General features: G+C 35.6%; 1 protein-coding gene across 2 annotated transcripts in view; it reads right to left on the bottom strand.

Moving 5' to 3' along the window:
* Positions 1-22242, bottom strand: part of FSTL5 (follistatin like 5) — a 902259-nt gene that overhangs the window by 204340 nt on the left and 675677 nt on the right. For both annotated transcript variants that reach the window (XM_040250565.1, XM_040250564.1), the window contains exon 8: positions 8295-8415. In XM_040250565.1, coding sequence (XP_040106499.1) covers positions 8295-8415 — 121 coding nt within the window. The remainder of the gene's footprint in view (positions 1-8294; positions 8416-22242) is intronic.

Below are 22242 nucleotides of genomic sequence, written 5' to 3'. Positions count from 1 at the left end.
AACAGATAGCACGGAGAAGGTGATGGCACCCCACTCCAGAACTCTTGCCTGGAAAATCCCATGGACAAAGGGGCCTGGTAGGCTGCAGTCCATGGGGTTGCAAAGAGTCAGAAACAACTGAGTGACTTCACTTTCACTTTTCACTTTCATGCATGGGGGAAGGAAATGGCAACCCACTCCAGTGTTCTTGCCTGGAGAATCCCAGGGATGGGGGGAGCCTGTGTCTATGGGGTCACACAGAGTCGGACACTACTGAGGCAATTTAACAGCATGACAGAACAGTTAAATTCAGTGAGAATTATCCCAGGGTAGAGATGTTGACATTCTCCCAAAACTATAAACTTCAAAAACTTTCACTTAAAGGAAACAAAATGAGAATTTAGGGAGGGACCTGATTCTTCAGATATTACATGTTCTTAAAGCTTTCAGACTTTCTTTAGACTTTATGTCACAAGGGTATAAGAATTTAATTTTGGATATTAATTACTTTGGACTAATTTCTTTGAAACTTTAATCTTTGAAGTATTACTTCTCTCTGGGAATTTAATAATTAGATTATATATTAAAATTTGAACATCTCTATGCTCTCACTATTGCATAATTGGAGTATCTTGATATCATGATTTAATCTAATTGCAGAAGCTCCGAAGAGCCCTACTGAACAGTATAACTAGACATAATGTAGCATGGGAAATAGAAAAAAATCTTCAGGCTTTGGAATTAATGGCTTAATGTACTGGTGAAGAAGGATACACACCCCTGCATCACATGTCTCTGAGGAATCAAATTGTTGCGGCAGTAGTTCTCCAACTGGCATCAGGAGGGTTTGTTTGACACAGGTCCTCTTACCCTATGACCAGGGCATTCAGGGCATTCAGGGTACCCTGAGAATGTGCCTTTTAAAAAATTATATTAATAAACTTATTTACAAAATAAAAATAGACTCACTTACATCAAAAACAAACATATGGGTACCAAAGAGGAAAGGGAGGAGAGAGATAAATTAGTAGTTTAAGATTAACAGATGCACACTAGTGTTAAGTGTTAGTTGCTCAGTCATGTCTGACTCTGCAACTCCATGGACTGTAACCCTCCAGGCTCCTCTGTTTTGGAATTCTCCTGGCAAGAACACTGAGTGGCTAGTCATTCCCTTTTCCAGGGGATCTTCCCAACCCAGGGATGAAACCATGGTCTCCTGCATTGCAGGCAGATTCTTTACCATCTAAACCACCAGGAAACCCTAACAGATGCACACTACTCTGTATAAAATAGATAAATATCAATGTCCTATTGTATAGCATGTGGAACTATATTTAATATCTGGGACTAACCTGTAATGGGAAAATTTTTTAAAAAGAATATATATATTCTTTTAAGAATCTGCCTGTAGTACGGGAGGCCTGGGTTTGATCCTTGGGTTGGGAAGATCCGCTGGATAAGGGAAAGGCTACCCACTTCAGTATTCTGGCCTAGAGAATTCCATGGACTACATAGTCCATGGGGGTCACAAAGAGTCGGACATTGCTGAGTGACTTTCAGTTTCACTTTCACATGCATTATGTATAACTAAATCACTTTGCTATACACCTGAAACTAACACAAAAATGTAAATTAACTACACTTAAGTAAAAAAAAAATTTAATATTAAAAATAAAATAAGTTGTTTGTGCTGCTTGCCCAAGAACCATAGTTAGAGAATAACTGAGCCCGTGTAACTCTCAAAACCTCTCTCTCATCATCCTCTGATAACTCACAGTGGGAGGAAGAGAGAGGAAGAACTTGGCTTTTTGCTCCCTTCTTTCTGGACCTTACTACTCACAGGAAGGTTTTATTCCCATCTTTACTTTGTCCTTGCTAAAATCTTAGCTGGGAAGCCTCCCTGAGACTGGGTGAGGAAATTCAATCTCATGATAGAAGAAAAAGCAGGCCACTGTTGCTCCAGACTTAAGCTGCTTTAGCTACAAAGCTTTACCAGTAATGAAGGTGATGCTTTGATAGCTATATAACTAACTCCAACTGTTGTTTCCAAACTCTGAAGGAGAAAAATAGGGGTGTTCTACATAGACATTCTATAAAGCCAGCAGTTTTTTGCAGAAGTTTTTGACATGAGTAAGAAAATATCCACTTGATATTATGTGTGAGGTCTTCAACAATAAACAAGAAAGAAATAACTGCATGCATATGGGTCTATTTTGAATATGGACGAGCTTTCTGCCCAGAAGGTAGTGTAAACACCAAATGACATTTAAAATTTCATAGATTCTGTATCTTAAGCTGAAGATCTAAAGACGATTCGCTTTGTGTAAAAAGAAAAAGAAAAGCATGAAATGAATTCCACTGGTAGAGTCAAGCTCCTTTGATTTATACATAATGTTTCCCCTGGCAAGGACACAGAAGCACTCTCATATTTCAATAATCTAATTTTGTATTGTTTGAAAAGAAAAAGGGCTATTGATAGACTTTTATTTAGCCTGCACCCTGGGATATTTAAATAGACTTTGCACTTCAAAAACTCTCTTTAACAAATGCCAATGACTTGTGGTATTTGCAGAAGTTTTTATGCTAATCAATAATATATTTTATTTTTATTACTAATTGACAAACTGTTAAGATATGTTAAATTTCCTATGAAAACCTGATTTTCTAAAGTTCTTTTTAACCTTTTCTAAAAAGTGGATGGAGAATGCAAAATGAATTAAATTAGTTTCAGAGATTTATTGGGTCCATAAAAGTGCTATTTGTCTAATTTGCATTTCCTTGCATGTTCCTTGTATTTTTCAGTGTCACAGTTCCTTTTCAACCATTCCTTTGTTATCGGCTTATAACTGTTCTGAGTGATCTCAATTTTAGTATATTTACTTATACACAAATCATACCTTTAAAGTTATTATGCCAAATATAAATATAAAATAAAGAAAAGGGAAACATCAAGAAAAGAGACAAACCACATTTCAACAAATCACTTGCAGGATGTTATTTTTAACTAGTCCTATCATTTCTAAATATTTTATTATAAAGTTATTATTCTATTATTTTTGCATAATATGACATACCAGCATACTTTGTGATAAACAGGACTAGTTACTTACTCAATATTTATTCTCTCCTTCCTTCCTTTTAAATAATTGAACACTTCAATGTTGTGAATGGCAAAACCCCAATGTCAAAGAAACATCTTTTGCAATCTCTATATTTAGAGAGCCAATGCAGTTATTATTGGCACTCTCTTTAAAGTTTCTTTAAAAATGGGCTCTTGGTGTCAGGCACTATTTTCCTTCCTCTTGCTTCCTTTTTCCTTGAAATGTGAAATTGATGACTAGAATTTTCACCTCCACTTGGAAACACTGAGAAAGGAAACAACATGCTAAGCACAGGTAGGGGAAGCATAACATGGTGATGGCGTTGTGGGATTGCCCTCCTGAACCACCTCATCTGGACTTCTGTTATGCATAAGAAAACCACATTGGTATCTCCCTCAAGCCCTGTTATTTGGCCTGTTTGTTACAGCTGCTGAAGATAATCTATTACCAATACATGCATAAGACATTTTCTACCCAGCATTTTTACTTATTCAAATAAGCTTAAATATGAAAAAATGATCCTTGAAATACACTTATTGGCTTCCCCAGTTGATAAAAATTGCAGTAGAACAAAGGGGTTTTCTTTTTCTTAGTCAGTTGTGGTTGAATTTGATGAACATTTTTTCCCCCTCTCAGCTAAGGCCAGAACTGGAAAGTTAGATCTAAACATCTGGGTTTCTAAACATCTATCACATTTTAATGGTCCATATACTCCTTTATATATGCTTGACCTAAAAAAGTGTATTTTTAATAGACAGAAATTGCCAGATATCTTAAAAAGACGTTCTGAGTGAAGGTTTTACATTTCTTTCTCTCTCGTATCCTGTACTAGTAGTATTTGACCAAGGTGGATATCCCAGTTAATTTTTCAATTTGTTTCTCCTTGGTGGCTCAGAAGGTAAAGCGTCTGTCTGCAGTGCGAGAGACCTGGGTTCGATCCCTGGGTTGGGAAGATTCCCTGGAAAAGGAAATGGCAACCCACTCCAGTACTCTTGCCTTGAAAATCCCGTGGACAGAGGAGCTTGGTGCAGGCTACTGTCCACGGGGTCACAAAGAGTTGGGCACGACTGAGCGACTTCACTTTCACTTTCTCATGTTCTCACCTATTGTCTTACCTATCACTTCCTTACCTTATCATTTATTCTGTGGTCTATCACTATAATCATTCTTTAACAACTTGCTTAAATTTCTAGTACCTGTCTCTCTCCCACCTACTCACCTGACGAAATAAAATATTGGTTAAATCCAAATCTCTTCTCTCTATGATTGCAAATGCACAACCAACCACAGCAGAAGAAAAACATATCGATATTTATCATCTCAAGGACACCCAAAGGTCTGAACAACATTCCAACTACATACTGCTATTTTCATTGTCCTTCCTACATACCTCTCTTCTCCTCAAAGCACTAAAGCTCTCAACTCTGCGTCCTCAATAGCTGGCATTCCTCATGTCATGAAATAATCCAAGCAATGCAAAGAAGATTTTCTCATGCTCCCTCCCTGAGTATCTTCCCCAGTGTCTTCCTCCTAGTTTAAAGAAATTAACTGCCAATCTTTCAAAGAACAGCTCTTTCATTTGTGTACTTGATTATATCAACTTTTAAAAGATTTGATTACTACAATTTTCCTCTTTTTCTCTGATATGAGCTACTTTTAATTTTTATTGGATTACTCACATCAACATAAAAGACAATCACATCTGCAATTTTTATAAAATTCTTTCTCATAATCCTACATCACTCTCCAGTCAAGGCACAGTTCTCTCTCTGTTCCTTTTCAATCTATATAATATCATTGCTTCTCTTTGCAAACCCCATCCTTTCATGAAAACATTTATACCAAGAATTTCAAAGCAGATTAAATGTAGTAGAAGAAAATAGGAAAAGACTAGTTTTAATCCCAAGTTTAGAAATCTTTCTTCCCAGAAAAAGGAAAACCTTAGTGCTCAATCAAGGTAATCACTGCTAATATTGAATTTGTAATGCTAAGCCTGATAATGGCAGAAAATTCACAGTGTTTTCTGAGACCTCATTATTCCTTTATTCTTGTATTCCATCTTCAGAGAAAAATCTGAGATCAGAGTAAATAGTTCATCCACAGGAGGGATGAAATCAGAACACTTCATTTCCCCAGAACCTCTCAGGGCACATTTTATGACACAAATGCCTGCCGTTTGGCTCAAAACCTTCTTCCTGGCTTCCCAGCTGGAGCATGGCAAATGAGTGAGTTATGTAAGAAACTTACATCAGATGTGAATGGGAAGCAGACACTTGAAAGAGCAACCATTCAGAATAGTTCTCATGTTTTACATCACAATTACTTGAGAAGCTTATCAAAATGAAGATTTTAAATCAGACTTCTAGAGGGTGCTGGTGAAACTCCAGTTCTATATTTTTGATACTTTTTCCTGTTATCCTGATCCACTTAGAACATGTACCATGCACTGCTCAACAAACTAGCAAGAGTTCTTACACAGCTGCTACTTAGACTGGATAAATACAGGCTGAAAGTGAGGATGCTCTAAATAAAAGAGATTATTTAGTGTTGTCATTGTTTTGTTGCTAAGACTTGTCCGACTCTTTGGCAACCCCATGGACTGTATCCTGCCAGGCTCCTTTCTCCATGGGATTTTCCAGGCAAGAATACTGGCCTGGTTTGCCATTTCCTCCTCCAGGGGATCTTCCCAACCCGGGATGGAACCATGTCTCCTACATTGGCAGGTGTATTCTTTATCACTGAGCCACCAGGGAATGAATGGTTAGCCAAGAACAAAATTGGAGAATGTTTCTACCTAATATATTTATATATATATATAAACAAAAAAGCACAATGCATCAGTCTTGATAATTCATCTACTAGCCAGTAAAAATTACAACAAAGAGGAAGGCAATGGCCAAACTTGCTACAACAACCACTTCATCATGGATGCAGCACCCACATAGCAAACATCCCACATACACCCTTGTCCTGTCTTCCCAAGACTGTGCGTCCTCCAGGATAGTTGCTATCTCTGGATGTCCTACTCTAAATATCTGAGACCACTGGGAACAAGCATGCTTCACTTCCTTCATATCCTGTCTGCTTTCTTCACTGGTTTCCTTGAAAGTCCATTTCTATGCCTTAACCCATGTCTAGTTGACAACTGGGTTTGCATCAGAAACCAAGGTCTAAATCTACTTCTGTGGAGTGCCAACAGTAGCTAACTATTGCCAGAGCCATTCCAAGTCTTTGATGAAAATCCATCAACCTCCAGCTTTAGAAAGATTTATTTAACATAAATCTTTAAGTTAATGGGTCCAGAGGTAAGAAAGGATGTTACAAATAAACAAACAAAAAACAAATGGAAAAAGCTTGGACCAAGATAGCAACAAACATGACCTCCCACAGACCCTGAGTCTTATTATACACTGATTTTATTTTATTAGCATATTAAATGACACATCTGTCAGTGGCCATGACACAACATTAAGGGTCAAAAAAGTAGAAAAGGGGGTGGAACCCTGCTCTGCCTTCCCTGGTAGACTAATGCAAATGTTTTCTCATTCACCTCAGCCCTCCTTCCTTTGTCTTTACTCTTTAAAATTAAATTCCTTTCATTAGGCAGGCAGGAAGTTGATCTGTGAACTTAGTTCCCACTTTTCCATTCTTTGGCCACTGAATAAAGCCTGTGTTTTGTCAATTTCAGGTTTGGTTTCATTATTTTCTGCTTTAGCAGACCAGAAAATGAACCCTCCCCAACCCAGGCAGCAGGAGTGAGATCTATAAGAATCTGGTAACAAAACCATAAGCTCCCTAACCTTTTCAAACTTCTTTTTCCAATATTTTCTTGATTTATAGGACATATTTTTCCTACATAGGGTGCTCATTCTGTCTTCGTTTCTCCAATTGTTAACCTCAGCTCCAAGGCTCAGTTCTCTGACTTCAAATCCAACTATACTTATCCTAAAATGACTTCATCAAGCTCCAATTTAAGACTTTAAATATAGTCTATGCACATTGATATTATCAAAATATTCAACTTTGCGCTGTCATTCTGATCTTCGGACTTACAGACTAAACTGCATACTTGACTTCCATCTGGATAATTGTATAGAAGTTAACTTGTTGAAACAAATAAACAAACAGGAAAAAAAAAACCATTAATCTTACTCAGTCTCCAAATGTGCTTCTTCCCCATTGCAGTTGATGTTATGACCATAGATCTAAGTGCTGCCTTCAAATTCCTTGGGGTCATTCTTTTCAAAGCTTTCTTCTTCTCATATTCACAAGCCATTCTTCAAATCTACTTTCAAAATGTATCCCCAATCTGGCCACTTTTTACCTCTTCATCACTAACACTCAATCTTAAGCCATGTTTATCTCTCCTCTAGACTACTAAATTAAAAAAAAAAAAAAAAAACAGATCTGAGTGCTTCCAATCATTTTAAAACAAATTAGAACATGCCATTTCAAATAATAAATGCTTAATGTAATAATATATTATAATGTTATAATATAATGATATTCTGGCTATAATAAGAATAGGAATCCAATTTCTTTATTATGTACAGGGATTCATGTGATCTGTCTGGAGGCTGTCTCTCCAATGTCATTCCTGCCAGTCTCCTCTTAATTCATGCCAATCACACCAACCACCTTGCTGTTCCTACAGAAAGCCTAGTAAATTTCTGCCTCCTTTTTGTAAACTATGGCGTAAATTAATGTGTATATCTGTATGGGAATTAATTAGTGTGTATTAATGAATCATATATGCAATTCTATATCATCAATTCAACTAAGAAAAATTCAAATTAAGTCATAAATAAAATAAAGCACTGATTATAAAATTTTTATCAGCCTACTTGGCCAATGCTCATAGCAATTAAATTGATTATTGTAATTATAAAACTCAGTTCAGTTCAGTTCAGTCGCTCAGTCATGTCCAACTCTTTGCGACCCTGTGGACTGCAGGATGCCAGGCCTCCCTGTCTATCACCAACTCCCGGAGTTTACTCAAACTCATGTCCATTGAGTCAGTGATGCCATTCAGCTGTCTCATCCTCTGTTGTCCCCTTCTCCTCTTGCCTTCAATCTTTCCCAGCATCAGGGTCTTTTCCAATGAGTCAGTTCTTCCCATCAGGTGGCCAAAGTACTGGCCTTTCTTAGTCATTTGGGATGGTCTTTGAATATCTACTGAAGAAAAAACAATTAAAACAACCCCACATTTCTTACCATTCACTTGGAAGATGTGAGTTTGATAGATGTTTTCATAGCCCTCTGCATAGCAGGTGTAATTCCCCATGTGAATTGTGGTGACTTTGGTTATATACAAGGACCCATCATCTCCAAAGTCCTATAGAAAAAAGGCAAAATTAAATAGAATTAGCCATTTGTCCTTAAAATATATTTTATCAGTTCACATTTTAAAAATGTATACTCAAGAAAAAGTAAATTAATATATTTAAATTATGGAAATGACCACTGTTAACGGTTAGTTAGTTCAATAAACTTGGAAGACTTTATGGGCTATAATTACTTATCTCAAATTAAGTTTTTTAAAAAAAGTATAACTTCTTAGTATTTATTTGAAATATATGAGCTTATATAAAATAACTGAATTTTTACATATTTATTCTAATTCAGCTTACATTTTAATTAATAAAGGGCTAAAATGTTTTTTCTTATTTATAACTAAACAAATAGCTGTTAACTACATTCTTCACATTTGCAATTTTTATACCCTTTAATTATATATTTACCCAGGAAAAAATATTAAAGCAGTGTGGTCTCAGAGATGGAATTTATAGCCATGTGAATAGATCACAATTTTTTCAAGCCTCCTGGGAACAACCAGTACATTAGACAAAATGACTGTGGCCTTTCAAATTTATGAGGAAACATTCGTAACCATTAAAAAAGAACAAATAATCTTGCATTTCCTGTCAAAATAAAATTCAAGAAACACCTCTGAAACAGTAAAGACAAAAAAGCTTTGCTTTCATAAAGGCAATGAATATACTGGGAAAACTTATCTCAATAAAAATTTTCAGAACTTTGGAAATAGACAAAGGCTTGCACCAGCCCATAGAGCATTTACTGGAAAAAGTGGCTGCTTCTCAGAAAGAACAGTGAGGCTGATAGTTTCCCTCTCTTCACAGCTACATAAAAGCCTTGGACCACCAACTTTGTGATTTGACTAGCAGTGAAAATCATCATACTTCAGACCTCAGAGTGGGGAAGAACCTATTTAAAACTCCTCCAAGATCCCATCCTCAGAAAATCATCACAATCTAACCTATGTAGCAGCTCCCTGAATATTTCCATTTTAATGACCTTTTCTGTGAGCAAGACTTGGAGCTGAGTCTCTGTAAATAGTCCTGCCCCTAAGGCTAGTTTTTGAAGAGAAACATCAGCATTTGTATAACATTACAGCTTCCTATGGCAGAGATATGCAATGGAGATAACAAGAACATCAAAACTCTTAAAAATGAAAACCGGAAGGTGTCCACAAAGGGGTTTGAAAAGATTGCATATTCCAGGAATCTAGAAACCCACAGAAATGTGCAAGACTATGTGTACAACTAGAAAATGTAGATTTTCTTTACGTTTTAAGAGTAAGAGAGAATACAGAATTTCTCCTCTCTATCTGAGCTTGAGGCCTTACACAGGCAGAACAAAGGCTTAGACAGATTTGTAAGGCTTGTAGAAGTATTCATTGCATAATGCAAAACAGAAATAGAGCACTGGACCCTACATATGATCAAGGGATTAACCCAAGAAGATATAAAAATTACAAATATATACACACCCAACATAGGAGCAATGCAATACATAAGGCAAATGCTAACAATTATTAAAGGGGGAACTGACAGTAGCACAATATTAGTGGGGACTTTATCACTCCTCTCATACAAATGGGTAGATCATTGAGACAGACAATTAATAAGGAAACACAAGAATTAAATGACACATTATATCAGTTGGACATAATTGATATCTATAGGATATTTTATCCAAAAGAGTAGAATCATGCCTTGGTTAGTTTTAAAAAATTGAAATCATTTCAAGTAATTTTTCTGACCACAACACTATAAGATTAAATATCATCTACAGGAAAAAAAAAAAAAAGTAGAAAATACAAACACAAGGATGCTAAAGAATACATTTCTGAATAACCAACAGGTCACTGAAGAAATCAAAGAAATCCAAAAATACCTGGAAACAAAGGACAATGAAAACACAACTCAAAACCTATGGAATGCACTAAAAACAGTGTTAAGAGGGAGTTTATAGCAATACAAGCCTATTTCAAGAAAAAAGAGAAAACAAATAAACAACCTAATCTTACACATAAACCAACTAGAAAAAGAATAATAAGAAAAACAACAGCAACAACAACAAAGGAAAAAAATTAGCAGAAGAAAAGAAAATATAAAGGTCAGAGCAGAAATAAATGGAAATGAAATGAAGGAAAGTAGCAAAGATCAATAAATCTAAAAGCTGGTTCTTTAAGAAGATAAACAAATTGACCAACCATTAGCCAGACTCATCAATAACAAAAGGGAGAAGACTCAAATCAGTAAAATTAGAAATGAAAACGAAGTTATAACAGAAAATGCAAAATCAAAGAAGCATGAGACTACTATGAGCAACTATGTGCCAAAAAAATGGACAATCTGGAAGAAATGGACAAATTCTTAAAAAGCAAACTTTTCAAACCAAAAATGGAAAGAAATAGAAAATATGAACAGACTAATCACAAGAATGGAAACAGAAACTATAATCAAAAAACTTCTGATAAAGAAAAACCAAAGGCCAGATGTCTTCACAGATTAATTCTATCAAATATTTAGCAAAGAACTAAAACCCTCAAACTCTTCTAAAAAATTGCAGAAGGAGGAACACTCCCAAGCTCATTCTATAAAACCACTATCACCCTGATAACAAAATCAGTCCAAGATATTACAAAAAAAAAAAGAATATTACAGGTCAATATCACTGATGAATATAGATGCAAAAATCTTGAAAAAATGCTAGCAAATAGAATGCAACAATAGAAGGATCATACATCATGATCAAGCAGGCTTTAACCCAGGGATGCAAGGATTCCTCAACATACACAAACCAATCAATGTGAAACATCATATTAACAAATTGAAATATAAAAACCTATGATTACCCCCAAAAGATGCAGAGACAGCTTTTTGACAATATTCAACACACATTTATGATAAACAAAATAAAACAAACAAACAAAAAAAATACCAAAACTCCAGAAAGTAGGTGTAGGCGTAACATCAGTTCAGTTCAGTCGATCAGTCATGTCTGATTCTTTGTGACCCCATAGACTGCAGCACACCAGGCTTCCCTGTCCATCACCAACTCCCAGAGCCTAATCAAATGCATGTCCATTCAGTTGGTGATGCCATCTGTTGTCTCATCCTCTGTTCACTTCTTCTTCTGCCTTCAATCTTTCCCAGTATCAGGGTCTTTTCTAATGAGTCACCTCTTTGCATAAGGTGGCCAAACTATTGGAGTTTCAGCTTCAACATCAGTCCTTCCAGTGAATATTCAGGACTGATTTCTTTTAGGATGGACTGGTTGGATCTCCTTGCAGTACAAGGGACTCTCAAGAGTCTTCAACACTACAGTTCAAAAGCATCAATTCTTTGGTGTTCAGCCTTCTTTATACTCCAGCTCTCACATCCATACATGACTACTGGAAAAACCACAGCCTTGACTAGATGGACCTTTGTTGGCAAAGTAATGTCTCTGCTTTTTAATATGTTGTCTAGGTTAGTCATAACCTTTCTTCCAAGGAGTAAGTGTCTTTTAATTTCATGGCTGTAGTCACCATCTGCAGTGATTTTGGAGCTCCAAAAAATAAAGTCTGTCACTGCTTCCATTGTTTCCCCATCTATTTGCCATGAAGTGATGGGACCAAATGCCATTGTCTTAGTTTTCTGAATGAGTTTTAAGCCAACTTTTTCACTCTCCTCTTTCACTTACATCAAGAGGTTCTTTACATATCTGAGGTTATTGATATTTCTCCCAACAACATACCTTTACATAATAAAGGCCATATACCACAAACCCACAGCAAACATTATCCACAATGTTGAAAACCTGAAAGCATTTCCTCTAAGAACAAGAACAAGACCAGGGTGCCACTTTTGACACTATTATTTAACATTGTTCTAGATTTCCTAACCACAGAAATCAGAGAAGAAAAAGAGAAAAAAAGAATCCAGATTGAAAAAGAAGAAGTAAAACTCTCACTGTTTGGCAATGAGTGAAAGTCATTCAGTCTTGCCCGACTCTTTGAGACCCCATGAAATTCTCTAGGCCTGAATACTGGAGTTGGTAGCCCTTCCCTTCTCCCAGGTTTGCAGCTGACATGATACTATATATAGAAAACTTTAAAGATGCCACTAGGAAATAATTAAAGCTAATCAATGAATATAGTAAAGTTTCAGGATATGAAATTAATATACAGATATCTCTTGCATTCCTATACACTACAATGAAAGGTCAGAAAGAGAAATTAAGGAAACAATCCTATTAATCATTGCAACAAAAACAATAATATACAGGAATTAACCTACCTAGAGAGACAAAAGATTTGTTTGTAGAAAACTTTAAGACACTGATGAAACAAATCAAAGGTGACACAAACATATGGAGAGATATACCATGTTTTTTGTATTGGAAGAATCAATATTGTGAAATGACTATATTACTCAAAGCAATCTACAGATTCAATGAAATCCCTATCAAACTACCACTGGCATTTTTCACAGAACTAGAACAACCAAGTTCACAATTTGTATGGAAACACAAAAGACCCTGAATAGTCAAAGCCATCTGACAAAGAAAAATGGAGTTGGAGGAATCAGCCTTCCTGACCTCAGACAATACTATAAAACTACAGTCATCAAGACAATATGGTCCTGGCACAAAACAGAAACAGTGACTAATGGAAAAAGATTAAAAAGCTCAGAGATAACCCTGCACACTTATGGACACCTTATCCTTAGAGAAAAGACAGACTTTTCAATAAGTGGTGCTGGGGAAACTAGACAGCTAAATGTAAAAGAATGAAACTAGAACAATTGCCAATTCCATAAACAAAATAAACTCAAAATGGATATAAAGACTTAAATGGTAAGGCTAGAAACTATAAAACTCTTGGAGGAAAACATAGGCAGTGCACTCTTTGACATAATGACAGCAAGATCCTCTTTGAACCACCTCCTAGAGTAATGGAAATTTAAAAAAAAAAAAAAGGACCTAATTAAACTTAAAAGCTTTTGCACAGCAAAGTGAAAGTGAAGTCGCACAGTCGTGTCCGACTCTTTGCGACCCCATGTACTGTAGCCTATCAGGCTCCTCCATCCATGGGATTTTCCAGGCAAGAGTGCTGGAGTGGATTGCCATTTCCTTCTCCAGGGGATCTTCCCGACCCAGGAATCAAACCCTGGTCTCCCGTATTGCAGGCAGACGCTTACTGTCTGAGCCACCAGGCAAAGAAAACAGTAAACAAGATGAAAACACAATCCTCAGAATTCAGGAGAAAATAATTGCGAACCACACAACTGATGAAGAATTAATCTCCAGAGTATATATGCAGATCCCATAGCTCAATATCAGAAAAAGAAACAGCCCATTCAATAAGTAGGTAGAAGACCTAAACAGACACTTCTCCAAAGAAAACATTCAGATGGCCAGTAAACACAGGAAATATGCTCAACGTCACTAATTATTAGAGTAAAATGCAAATCAAAACCCAGTGAGGTATCTCCTCACCCCAGTGTGAATGGCCATCATCAAAAATCTGCAAACAATAAATGCTGAAGACACTGAGGAGAAAAGGGAACCCTCTTGCACTGTTGGTAGGAATGTAAATTGATTCAGTCACTATGGAGAACAGTATGGAGACGTTTTAAAAAACTAGGAATAAAACTACATATGAAATACTGTTTCCACTACTGTGCATATACCCTGAGAAAACCATAATTGAAACTGATACATGTACTTCAGTGTTCATAGCAACAATATTCACAATAGCTAGGACATGAAAACCTAGATGTCCGTTGACAGATGAATGGATAAAGAAGATGTGTTACATATATACAATGAAATACTACTCAGCCATAAAAAAGAATGAATTTCAGTCACTTTTAGTGAAGTGGATGAACCTAGAATTGTTATATAGAATGAAGTAGGTAAGAAAGAGAAAAACAAATATCATATATTAATGTATATATACATTAAATCTAGAAAAATGGTATTGATGAACCTATTTGTGAGGAAGGAATGGAGATGTAGATATAGAGAATGGGCCTGTGGACACAGTGGGGAGGGAGAGAGTTGGATGAATGGAGAAAATAGGATTGACATATGTACAGTATAAAATAGATAGCTAATGAGAAATGCTATATAATACAGGGAGCCCAGCCTGATCCCCTGTGATAATCCAGAGTGATGGAATGGGGGGAGGAGGGAGGCTCAAGAGGGGGCTGATATATGCATAATTATGGCTTATTTGTGTTGCTGTATGGCAGAAACCAACAGAACATAGTAAAGCAATTTACCTCCAATCAAAAAAAAAAAAAAAAAGAGCATCATGCCAAAGTCTGGAACACATATTGATTCAAAGCTTTTAATTAAGTCTCTATCCAGTAATTTGCTCACCACTAGGTATCTGAGCAAAGATTGCAGTAACCACATAAGCAAAGTAAAAAAAAAAAAAATAGATACATTAAACTTTAATAAAATTAATTAAAAAAACAAAAACTTCTGTTCCCCAAAGGACACTATTCAAAAAGTTAAAAAATACCCTTCAGAGGAGAAAATATTTTTGAATTATTTGTTTCATAAGAATCTTGTATTCAGAATATGTAAAGAACTATATAACTGAACATTAAAAAGACACCTAATCAAATCAAAACAATGGATAAAGGATTTGAATAGTAGGTCTCAAGAAAGATTTACAAATGAGCAATAAGCACATAATTAAAAAAAATCCAGCATCATTAGTCACTAGAAAAATGCAAATAAAAATCTCGATGAGATACAACTTCAAACTTGTTAGAATGGCTAAAATTTAAAAGATGGATAGTAACAATATTGGAAGGGTGTAGAAAAACAAGAAGCTTCAGAATTTCCTGATGAGAATTGTGCATATACTTTGGATCACAGTTTGGCAGTCCCTTAAAAAGTTAAACAAAGAGTAATTATATGTATAAAAAATTCACTTCTAGGCATATACTTAAAAGAACAAAAACATATGACTATACATAAACTGAACATGAATGTTCAAAGTAACCTAAAAGTGAAAATAACACCTATGAATTGTTGAATGGACAAACACAAAATTGTACTTCTATATGAACAATTTTCTACTTAAAAGGAAAAGATACAGATATATACTACAACATAAATGAATATTGAAAACATGCTAAATGGAAAAAAAAAGTCTCAGATTGTATGAGTCTATTTGTATGAAATATTCAGAATAGCCAAATCCATACAGGTAGAGATTAGTGGTTATCAGGGGCTGAGGGGATGGAATGATGAGATATGACTTCTAAAATATATGGAGTCATACTATTCTAAACTGTAATCACAATGATGACTGAAAATTTCTGTGAATATACCAAGAACCACTAAATTACAAATTTTAAAGGGGTTAGTTTTATCATATGAAGATTACATTTCAATAAAACTGCTATTAAAATCATTTATGCATGGAATACATAAATATGATAAATGTAATATATTAAAATAAAACTGTGTATCACCTTGTCTAATGAAATCTTTATGAGTATGGAACAATTTATAAATCTAGAAAGAAGGAATAATCAATATGTTTATATAAAGAAGAAACACTCTGAACTACAAAATATTGTAAGCATTAAAAGATAACAAACCACAGGATATCTATGCAAAATAAAAATAGCAAAGCATAAATGTATTCTAATCCTTAGTTGCAAAGCAGTTATTATGTCAGAAATTGCTCTAATTCATAAATATTGACATATTCAACCTGTAAACCAAATCTATGAGAAGAGACTTCTAAAATCCTGCCATTTGATAGCAGAAGATACTAATAAGTTAAGTCATCCCCTAAATTTCACTTGGCCCTTAATTAGTAAATAGATTCAGGCTTGAAAAACTGGGTAGGCTTATTCCAGAATGTGGGCTTTAAACCCCTATACATGGTACCTACCTTGCCAATCATAGATTGACCTAGTGATTTAAATAATAAAGAAGAAAGTGAAAACAAAATGTCCAAAACAGAGATCAAATATCCTGGTAGGTTTGAAGAAAAGAAGCTAGAAATACAGTGGAAGTGTATGATGAAAATGGAAGAAGGGAACCTGGACAGATCTCCTGAGGTCACAAAACAACAGGGTTCAAAATAAGTCAACAGTCTCCCTGCTTTCTCAACAACAGAAAATAAAGAAATAAGGTGCTGATTCACTCCCTCTTCTTAAAGTGTAATTTGTAATACCTCCTCTTAAGGCAGCATTTATTCTCACGCTCTTATTGTTATAACAATTATATCTAAGCATTTATCATTTCCTTTCAATTTTTTTATAATGAAATGACTATTCATTGTTACCTCTTTTTCTCAACTGTAACTACTGGGTTGGCCAAAAAGTTCCTTAGGTCTTAAGTAAAAATAAAAGAGACATTTTTCATTCTCACCAAAAAATTTATTGAGCATCTTCACCACTTTGTTCCACAATCTTCTGCTATTTTTCAGGTGACTTTATAATTCCATATTCCCCAAACTTTTTATCTTTTTGAGCAAAGAACTGTTCCAGGTACCTTTTACAGTCTTCCAGGGAATTGGAATTTTTTCCATTAAGAGAATTTTGTAAAGACTAAATAAATGGAAATTTGAAGGTCCAATGTCTGGTTAATAAAGCAGATGAATCAGAACTTCCTAGCCAAGCTATAAAAGTTTTTACCTGGTCATCAAAGAAATATGTGGTTTTGCATTATCTTAATGGAAGATTCTGAATTTTCTGTTGAATAATTTTGGACACTTTTCATTAAGTGCTGTTTTTATTTGGTCTAACTTGGAGCAGTACTTATTGAGAAATAATTGCTTGGTTTTCCAGAAGGAGCCCATAATAGAGGATTCCCTTCCAATCCCAGAATATACACATCAATTTTGCATAAAAGACTGGCCTTTGGTTTGGTTGGTGATTTTTCAGTTCTCTTGCCTTACAATCTCTGTTTTCCCACAGTATGCACTTCTTGTTTCCTGTCACAATTTGCTTTAAAAATGGAATATTTTCCTTATGTTTAAAGAATCATGTATGGAAATACAGTCAAGTGGCTTATTTTTTTGGCTTAACTTATGTGGAACCCAAACATCAAAACAATTAACATAATCAAACAGGTATAAATGATTTCCAATGCTTGATTTGAATATTGGTTATCTCTCACATAAAATAATGTTGATTATGTTGATTGTTCTCAATGAATGTCTCAATTTGATCTCCATTAACTTCAACTGGTCTCCCAAATCATGGAGCATCACGCAGCAAGAAATCTCCAGGGCAAAACTTCACAAACCACTTTTGACAAAGTCGATACATCATAGTACCTTCTTCTCCATACACTGTTCAATTCATTTTGTGTGTGTGTGTGTTTCAGTTACACTTTATCTTTCTGAGATAATAAAGCATAATATGCCAAAAATGTTTTTGCTTCTGTATTTACTATTAAAATTGCTACACAAAAATTCACATATTTTGATTTTTTTTTAATGCACAATGATACAGCAGCTCATAATACAATCTTACAAAAATACTTCATATAAAGTTCAAGAAAACTAAGCCCTACTAGAGCCATTTTGTGGAAAAAAATGAATGAATATTTTGGCCAACCCAATATAAGAGATTAGTCATATCATGTTTTGGCACCACCCAGGGGGATCTCACAGACTTGCAGGAAAAGCCTCATGTCTTGCCTGATAGGAGAGGGTTTAGAGATTCAACGCTAACAAGAATGTCAGTGTGTGACACCAATGTGTCATAGCATCCCCTACATGACCATGGGTTACTATTTAAAACAGGCATTCTACACCACCACCTAGGCTACAGAGCAGAAATGCCAAACAGAAAGGCCAGAATTATTCCTCAGGTTAACACTGAAGCAGGTAGGTGACATGCAGTTGGTATAATATGGGGAAAAGCCAAACATCTGTAGAGATCAATTAAGGATGATAGAATTAAAATATCTTGAGAAACATTATAAGCCAAATATAACTCTTGATAACCTGAAATGTAACAGTAAGGTTCTCAGTTAGCGTAAGGCAAGCAAGCACATAGAACATGCAAATACAGGAAGGACTCCTCACAGCAGAATAGATTAAGGGAGACCAAGTCAAAACAAAGGTGAAATCCCTCGCTGGACAAGAATAAGCATAAAAACCCAAAGTATGTCTAATATGTGTAATTATGTTTATATTTATTTCTGCCAAACTGCACACACATCTCTTAAAGGCAATTTTCAAATAATACTTTTAAAAAAACTTTTTATTTTGTACTGGATTATAGCTGATTCCCAGATGGGGTTATTGGTAAAGAACCCACCTGCCAGTGCAGGAAATATAAGAAATGTGGGTTCGATTCCTGGGTTGGGAGGATCTCCTGGAGGTGGGCATAGTAACCCACTCCTGTATTCTTGTCTGGAGGATCCTGTGGACAAAAGAGCCTGGCGGACCACAGTCCATGGGGTTGCAAACAGTTGGACACATCTGAAGAGACTTAGCAGGCATGCACATAGTTGATTAACATACAATGTTGTGATAGTTTCAGATGAATAGAGCAAAAATTCAGCCATACACAAACTTATATCCATTATCTCCAAAATTCCCCTCCCATCCAGGCTGCCATTTAACGTTGAGCAGCATCCATGTGCCATAGAGTAGGTCCTCATATTTTTAAATATCCACAAAACCTGAAATAAACAAATTTTCCAGATGTTTTCCTACATAACTACTTAGAAAACACTGTCCTTTCCAGATTACTATAATCAAGATTCTTTCACTCAATGATGTGAAAATTTTCCAAGAATATAACCTTTGGAATGTTTATTATTTTATTTTTCTATGTATTATTCTGCAATGTGAAGTCCCTTTAACTTAGATATTTTCTAAATTAGCATACTGTGTGACCCCTTCTAGTTTCTATATTTTTCATATTTTTTTCCTGTTTCTTTCAGGTAGAAGCAAAATCTTTCAGACTCAATTTGTTTCAATATATCATTTTATAATCATCTTCTCAAACAGCATTTCTGAATAAACAAGAGTGTCTCACCCCTTCAAATGAAACACAGATTGCTTCACTACATTTATAATACAACTCAATAAATATTTATTGAACACTTAACTATGTCACATGCTGTGATAAATAATTTAAATAAATTATCAAATTTTATCCTTAAGCAACCTTTTAAAAATGTTCTACTGTTAGTTTCATTTTATATAGAAGAAAATTGAAATATGCTGATAATTTGGGGATGATCTGAGATCACCAACTGCTATGGTCTGAATGTTTGTGTGCCTCACCACACATTTCATCTGCTGAAATCCTGAAGCTTAATGTGACAGTGGGCCTTTGGAGGTTGATTAAATTGTGAGGGTGGGGCCCTTAAGAATGGTTTTCATGTTCTTGTAAAAGAGACTGCACAGAGATGCCTTAGCCATTCCATGCTTTGAGGACACAGGAGGAGGACTCTGGTGTTGAACTGGGAAAAGGGTATCTTACCCAGAAGACTAATGTGCTGATGCCTTGATCTTGAACTTGGCCTCAGAACTGTGAGAAATACTTTTTTGTTGTTTATACCATCGAGCCTGTAGTCTTTTGTAATAGAAGCCCAACAGAATAAGACATCAACCAAACAAAGGGGTCTAAGATTAACACCCAAATGGTCAGATTACAGAACAGAACTCTTCTTATTATGCAATCGTTCAATGTTTCTTTAATTTGTTACAATATCGCTTATGTTTCATGCTTAGTTGTTTTTTTTTTTTTTTTGCTACCAGGCATTTTAGCTCCCCAGTTCAGTTCAGTTGCTCAGTCGTGTCCGACTCTTTGCGACTCCATGAATCACAGCACACCAGGACTCCCTGTCCATCACCAACTCCTGGAGTTCACTCAAACTCACGTCCATCGAGTCAGTGATGCCATCCAGCCATCTCATCCTTTGTCATCCCCTTTTCCTCCTGCCCCCAATCTCTCTCAGCATCAGTCTTTTCCAATGAGTCAACTCTTCGCATGAGGTGGCCAAAGTACTGGAGTTTCAGCTTTAGCATCATTCCTTCCAAGGAACACCCAGGGCTGATCTCCTTTAAAATGGACTGGTTGGATCTTGCAGTCCAAGGGACTCTCAAGAGTCTTCTCCAATACCACAGTTCAAAAGCATCAATTCTTCAGCCCTCAGCTTTCTTCACAGCCCAACTCTCACATCCATACATGACCATGGGAAAAACCATAGCCTTGACTAGAAGGACCTTTGCTGGCAAAGTAATATCTCTGCTTTTGAATACGCTATCTAGGTTGGTCATAATTTTTCTTCCGAGGAGTAGGCGTCTTTTAATTTCATGGCTGCAGTCACCATGTGGACTTTCCTGGTGGCTCAGACGGTAAAGCGTCTGTCTACAATGCGGGAGACCCATGTTCGATCCCTGAGTCAGGAAAATCCTCTGGAGAAGGAAATGGCAATTCACTCCAGTACTATTGCCTGGAAAATCCCATGTACAGAGGAGCTTGGCAGGCTACACTCCATGGGGTTGCAAAGAGTCAGACATGACTGAGTGACTTCACTTCACTTCACTTCAGTCACCATCTGCAGTGGTTTTGGAGCCCCCCAAAATAAAGTCTGATATTCTTTCCACTGTTTCCCCATCTTATTTGCCATGAAGTGATGGGACCAGATGCCATGATCCCCAATCAGGGATCAAACCCACACTTTCTGCATCGGAAGGCAAAACCTTAACCAGTGAACCTCCAGGGAAGTCCCACACAATTCTTAAACCATATTCCTGTCCCAGTTATGCATTATTTTAGTGAAACTTCAAAATTACTTGTGGAGTTTTTTCATACCATTACATCAACCCTATACTTTACCTCCATCCTGGTTCACCATTTCTATTCTTTTCATATTTCATTTTCTCAGCAGTTTTTCCAATCTTAAATAGATTAAAACAACTGTGTGATTTGGATGCTTGGCCACGGTTGAAAGTTTTGGCTTTAGAACAGATACTACTTGAATTCAGAGACAAAATCTTGCACTTATTCTAAATCCCCAACACACCTTTATCATCTTGCTGCAAATAGATTCTCCATAAATATTTCTTCAGTGATTAAATCTTTATGAACCTCTATACCATTAGAAAGTCGCCTCAAGGCACTAATGTCTGGAAAGTCAATACAAAATAAAAAAACACCTAAAATCATTTATTTTGTTGAGTTGATTGCTTATATTCTTTAAGGCAGCACAAAAGGGAACTAGAAAAAAGGAAAATCTGCAGCACATTTCTAAAATTTGAACAGTTTATAGCTACTATCTATTGACTATAATCAATGGTTTAAGGGTAGTAATGGCAATGTTTAATCACCTGTAGATGACAGGCAGTGATCATTCAGAATGTACATGGCAATAAACATAAGGTCAGATTATACCAGAATAAAACAGCAGAATTTAAGGCCTGCATTTATCCATACATATTTGTTACGATTAAAAGATAAATCCCATCCATTAGAAAATGGTACATTTTGAATTTAAGTGTACTTTCCTATTTCATATTATGCTTTTACTGATAGTTTCAAATTATATGGTCCCCAGTATTGCTAGACTTTAAATGAGGTTTTCCATGTAATATACACTGTTTTGATATACACAGACATTAATTTCCTTTCTAATTTCAGTTATGCTAGTATGCTTTTACTTTGTAATATTGTGAAAGTTATTTTACTAGATTTTTATGTGTACAAAATATATTTTCATAAAATAGTAATAAAAGCAATTTGAGATAGGATCTATATATTGAAATTGATGAAAGTTCTATAATCTCATAATTTATATGGTTTTCTAAAAATTATGGAAGTTTCTTACCAGTCTTTTTTCTTTGATGTTTAATCTATCACCAACTAAA

The sequence above is a fragment of the Oryx dammah genome, unplaced genomic scaffold (assembly GCF_014754425.2).
Source record: "Oryx dammah isolate SB20612 unplaced genomic scaffold, SCBI_Odam_1.1 HiC_scaffold_12, whole genome shotgun sequence".
NCBI lineage: Eukaryota > Metazoa > Chordata > Mammalia > Artiodactyla > Bovidae > Oryx > Oryx dammah.
This window is presented reverse-complemented; position numbering and strand designations above follow the sequence as displayed.